This window comes from Gekko japonicus, unplaced genomic scaffold (genome assembly GCF_001447785.1).
Source record: "Gekko japonicus isolate JY-2015 unplaced genomic scaffold, Gekko_japonicus_V1.1 scaffold2550, whole genome shotgun sequence".
Lineage (NCBI taxonomy): Eukaryota > Metazoa > Chordata > Lepidosauria > Squamata > Gekkonidae > Gekko > Gekko japonicus.
Genome location: NW_015176052.1, coordinates 80 through 5968, shown reverse-complemented (window position 1 = coordinate 5968; position 5889 = coordinate 80). Strand labels below are relative to the sequence as shown.

Below are 5889 nucleotides of genomic sequence, written 5' to 3'. Positions count from 1 at the left end.
ATGGAGGGGCGCCTATGTGCATGTGCAAACTGAGAAAAAAAAATTTTTAAACCGCCGACGCACAGTCCCACGTGTCGGTTCGATAGATGCCGGGGAGCGACATAACTGCGCAGGGAGGCAGGATAAGGGAGGTAAGTGTGATTGCGATTATCCAGATCAAATATAATCTGGTTACGTTGTTTCAAGCATTGAAAACTTGTTGATGGTTTCATGTAGGATAATTTCAATGGGGTAAGGTACCAATGTGTTGCCTCTTCCCTCCTGATCCTGTTGAGCATCCTGCTGATGAAGGACATTGGGGGAAAGGTGTAAAGCAGGCTCTCGGGCCATGGGTGAGACAGTGCGTCCTCGCCCTCTGCTCTGGCCTCGTGAAATCTCAATAGGAACTCCCGTGTTTGGCAGTTGCTGGAGGTCGCTACTAGGTCCATCACTGGGACCCTGAACCTGCGAGTGACCTGAATGAATACTTCCCCTGGGTCCAAGTCTCTCCTGCTTAGCCAGTCTGCTTCCAAGTTGGCTAGGCCCCTTGTGGTGCTCCGCCTTTAGACTGGCTAGGTTCCTTTTCACCCCACCAGGAGATGCTTGGTTTCCAGGAACAGAGGTCTTGATCTGGTGCCTCCTTGGCGACTGATGCGGGCCTTTGTTGACACGTTGTTGGCGCGAACCAACACATGCTCATCCTGCAGGATCTCCTGGAAGGCCGAAAGTGACAGCCGGCCTTGGGTCACCATATTCGTGCAATGGGCTCCCCAACCTCTTTTGCTTGCATCTGTGGTTACTACAATCGGATGAAGATGAGTAAAGCTGATCCCTTTGGTAAGGTTCTTGGTCACCGTCCTCCACTTTAACTCCTTTTTAGGTTTCTCAGTATCTTGATCCGACTGTGTTTGCATCTTGATATGTCCCTCTGGGAGGGGCAGGAGACTCCACTGCAAGGCCGTGGGGTGGAACTGTACTCTCCATGAACTTTGTTGCTGTAGCTACGTCCTTTGCCCATATCAGGACGTCATCGAGATAGGGGTAGACGTGGATTTCCTCCCTGTCATAGCTTTGTCACCAGGACCACCGATCTTGATGAACACCCTTGGAGCTGAGGATAGGCCAAAGGGCAAATCTCTGTACTGGAAGAGGCTCCCTTGGTGGTAGAAGTGGAGGAATCGCCTGGAATCCGGGTGCACAGGGATATGGCGATAGGCCTCCTTGAGATTCAAGGAGGTCAGGACGTCTTCTTTTTGCAGGTTTAGTACTGCCCTCCAGTCCATGGGTCTCTTTGGAACCACAAAGAGTATTGAGTAGACCCCCTTGCAATGTTGATCCTTGGGGATCTCCCTCTCTCGTTCCTATTTGAGTCAGGTGTGGGATTGCTTGGCTTACTAGGCTTCTTTTCTCCCAGGATCTTGGGACTGGGATGGCGTAAACTGGTGTCTGTGGGGGTGAAGAGGTAAATTGTATCCTGCATCCATGATGATCGACAGCACCCATTTGTTGAAGAACTCCAGGCCCCTGAGAAGAACTCCCAATCATGTAGTTAAGCGGAGTGTTTTTTGACAGGCATACTTTTGTCCTGCCTGAATGGCATTTGTTGTCTCTGGTGGGTTTTGGACTGGTATTTTAAGGGACAAAAACCTCTGAAGCCTTTGGGATCTCTTCTGCATCCTGGTTGTCTGAAGTCTCGAAAGGACTGGAGAGCTCTGACTTTTGAATCCCTATTCTCTACTGGCCGAGGATGAAGGCATTGCCTGCTTCTTGTCTTTTGTCTCAACTAAGACCTTTCCAGGTTTGATTCTTCAAAAAAAAGTCCGCTGAGAATTTTTCTAACCCAAGGTTGTTTCTAGACAGTAGGTCCATGTTCCAGTGTTTCAGCCAGGTGTTTCATCATATGTTTATGTTCACCACTTGTGCCTGGACACAGAACTGAATGGTGTCCTGTGATGCATCTGATGCGAATTCATCTTAAGCAAGGGCCTCAAGTCCAGCAAGCTCATGTATGAGCTCTGTAGTAGATCATCCGGCCAGATGACAATTGCCCTTGTAAAACTTGAGAGCACTTCTGTTTTGTTCTTTCTGTTGACTGAGTCTTTTAGAGCATTCTCCCCATTCCTTGGGCAGTACTGCCCCGGAACGCAGTGCCGCTACCGGGGCATCCACCAGGTGCACCTCGAGGTCCTCCATCACCTCCTCTGGAAGGGCATAGTATAAAACTGCCTGGTTACAGACAAGAGCAAGCTGGCAGCCCCTGGCAGCGCCCATTCAGCCTTGATGACATCCTTGAAGAAATCCAGGAAGGGAGATATGGTTTGTACTCTGGCTGGCTTTTTAAAAACCTCTGCTGTCCAATTTTGCTGAGACAGATGACCTAGGCTTCCCTGGCACCTCAAACTGATAGTTAAGCATGGTAATCAGCTTGTTGAGGAGGCGTTGGAAACGTTCTGTCTGAAAAACCCTTGATGTGATTTCTTGCGTTTCTGCTTCCTCCCCTGACCGTTTGCCCTCTTCTTTGTCTGAATGGCCCTCAACCGAGGCGATCACCAAGGGCGAGTCCTCGCACTTAGATATGGGCGGGGCTAAGTGTCTTAGCCGCCTTCTGGTCTGGGGTGGCAACTTCCTGCCTCTAGGTCTGCTGCATGCGTGCGCGTTAACTGATGCCTTGTTGCCCTCAGGGGCCTACAAAGAGTGTGGCTCTGGATGCCCTGGTCTGGCTGCTGTTCTGGCCTGTTTAGGGGGGGGGGGAGAGAGAGTTCTGACCCAGATGATGATTGGGAGTCGCTTGGCGAGGGAGCCCTCCCCTGCGGGACTTTGTGCCTGCCTCTGCTGGCCTCCGAACACCCCAACCTCCTGCATCCATGCCACGAATGGGCCCGCCGGTGTTGGTGCGGATCCACCTGGGATGCTAAATGGGGTTTCCCATGCTGGCTGGAATGGCCGCGGTCCCCTGAAGGATACGGCCTGTGGAAAAGGGGGCCCGGCACCATGCTTTGTTTTGGTTGTGTGGGCAGCGCCACGTTTAAATCCACTCGCACTGCCACCGTCCCCTACTCGGGAAGGGCCTTTCGTTCCTAGAGGGAAGTCTCCCCTGCGCCTCCCCACTGCCCCGGGGGATTGTTGGGGGGAGGGAGTTGGCCATTGGCCAAGTTCCCTTGGTTCTTGTGAGGGGGGGAACCTCTCACCACACAGGCTCGCCAGCCCAAAGTTTCTCCTGCACTGCTCTTCCAGGTCGGGGGGCAGTTGTGCTGCTCGCGGCCAACTCTTCCGCACCCTGCAAGGCGAGGGAGCCGTTCCCCAGAGCTCCCAGTTGCTCTCCTCGTGCACCCAGCTGTTCCTCATTCAGCACGCTCTGCGTGATCCCCTCTCCTCCTCCCAAAGCCTCCTTCTGCCTTCTCCCTGGCGCCTCAGTGAGGGAGCAGTCACTCGAAGCCTCAGGTTGGTCTCCCTGCACGGCTAACCTTGCCACCTCTGGTGGGTTCCGTGCACCTGCTTCCCGAAGCTTTGGGTGGTGGGGGGCTCTCCTTTTCCTTCTTCCTCTTTTTGCCGTCACTGTCTGGGGGCACCTCCACTTGGTCCCTGTTGTGGCTCCATGCTTTATTTTTTTTAAAAACACCTTTCTATAAATCTCAGCCTTTGCTTCAAGTTTCTGGGCTTGCAGCAGAGCTCTAGCCTCCAACCTAAGCAGTAGAGCTATCCAAACTGGAGGGTCAGTCTTCAATCCCTCCGATAGGGAGACATGCAAAATTTGCATAGCCCTACCTGAGTGTGCAGATGCGTGACCTAGTCAGTCTTGGATGACTGCCCCACTGAAGGAGAACTATGAGTTTATTGTCCCCCTCTTGATTGGCCTGGTGAAAGTCACGGGCGTTCAGGGTGTTCTGCCTTAGATTTAGAGTTAGTCTTAGTTTTCCTCTCTGGCTACCTTGGCATATGCCACTGCTGAATAGTAGCATTGGTTTTAGGTTAATACTTGGGAGAGGGGTCTCTTATTGCTTTTTAGGATGACACTGGAGAACGTGAAAAGCCCCTCCAAGAGGTACAGACTGCCCCACCCTGGACTACCGAGAAGGAAGGTTCACCGCTAGGTGAGATAAATCTTCCATTCAGTGGCTCTTCTTGTCACATTTTTTAAGGAGGAGTGGGGAGAGAAAGGATATTTCAGGCCTCTGGAAGGCATTATCTGGGCAGGCAGAAATCAGGGCCTCAAATATTTTTTTTCCCTTTTTCCTCCTCTTCCCTTTTAAATGTCCCACCTGATAAAGAGAGCTCCACCATCTGGCTTTTGCTTTGGACCAGTGGAACCCCCTGCAGGAGCTCTCTCTCTTCCAGAACCAGGCTGCCAACGGGGGTGCAGAAAGCAGACTGGCACATTAAAAGTGGGCTGATAATGCCGTGAAACTGAGGATGTCTTTGGGGAGCTAGTCCAACTTACTTTACCCCCAAGCATAATGTGTGAATGCAACGTGAGTGAGTGGTGAGTGACAGTGATCTCTGCAGCAAAGACAGACCCCCCCCAACCCCAACTAAAGCAAAGAAAAAAAGAATCTCTCTTCGGCAGTGCTGTGTCCACTGGAGAGCAGAAGTGTTACCCTCTAGCACTGTGTGAAAACAAGTAAAGGATCTAATAAACAAATCGGGATTATTTATAAAGTAACTCCATGCTTCTGAGTGTTCACAGAATCAGCAGGATTAACCCCCGCCCTCCCCAAAAAAACCCTTTTCTCTAGGGTTTCTCGACTGAGACAACGGCTTTTTTACCTTGAAGTTTACCTTGGTGAGGCCTGCGCTTTGGCAGCCGCCGGTCTTGAGTTTGAATCCCACTGCCACCGCTCAGCACAGGGTTGATCCGACTTTCAAGCAACCCCGGATCGCTACAACCTGAGAAGACAAAAATGAAGCCCAGGTAAAAGGGGTACGAGGAGGGATCACCAGCCTTTCTGTATTCAACTTGGTTTGCTAACTTTGGAAGGATCCCCTTCCCAGGGTACCTGTGGGCAATGCTCCCTCTAAGCTGTGGAGTCTTGTGTGCAAAAATTCTACTTTCCGAGCTACTGGCATTAAAGTTGTGAGCGAGCGATTTGTCTGCTGCATGAATTAGCTTGCTCTGGAGCCCTCCTTCCTGAGTTAAGGCAAAAATGTGTGAGCCAGAGGCTGAAAAACTGTGAGCTAGCTCACGCTAACTCAGCTTAGAGGGAACACTGCCTGTGGGGTATCCTGGTTAGGGGATCTTGGGCTTGGTCTCCAGCGGCACATTTCGCCCTTGAGGCGTCCCAGCAAACGGGTCTGAACCCACCACGCCAGAGTGTTAAACTAGGACCATGCTTCAAATCGCTGCTTGCCATGAACCTTATCGTGTGACCCTGGAGAGCTCACTCACCCTAAGCAACATCACAGGGTTGTTGTGAGGAGACAACAGAGGAAACCCTTTTAACACCTAGCTTGTGCCTTGGTCTCTAACACCTAGCCTGCTCCTTGGTTACTAACACTTAGCCTCTGTCACAGGAAAATCTCGAGCAGAGTGATTTCTAGACGATGCACTGAAATAAGCCATCTTGAATAACTATCTCCAGCACCTTATGAAACTATTTTAATAATGAATAATGAATTGTTTTTATATGATTTTATGTTGTTTTAACTGTATTAATGCACTGACTGTGAGCCGCCCTGAGCCTGCATAGCGGGGAGGGTGGGGTATAAATGTGATTAATCGAAATCGAAACCCTGTGTACACCAATCCAAGCTCCTTGGAAGGAAGGCAAGACTCAAATCAGGAACTGGGTTTTGAAGCACTCAACAAATAATGCTAATTATCGCTTTTTAAAAAGTGTTATCCGAAATGTTTTACAAGTCATTTTAAGAGCTGTGAAATTTCATTTACAGCCAGGTGTGCTTAAGCAGGCTCTG

The 5889-nt window shown here is 50.7% G+C and overlaps 1 protein-coding gene across 1 annotated transcript in view; it reads right to left on the bottom strand.

Annotated features, from left to right (window-relative positions):
• The window catches only part of LOC107123436 (zinc finger protein 414-like), a gene marked incomplete at its 5' end in the record, with an annotated part of 14964 nt that extends 10101 nt beyond the window's left edge, over nucleotides 1-4863 (bottom strand). The window contains one exon of the mRNA XM_015426683.1: nucleotides 4744-4863. Coding sequence (XP_015282169.1) covers nucleotides 4744-4863 — 120 coding nt within the window. The remainder of the gene's footprint in view (nucleotides 1-4743) is intronic.
• Between the last annotated feature and the right edge of the window lie 1026 nt (nucleotides 4864-5889).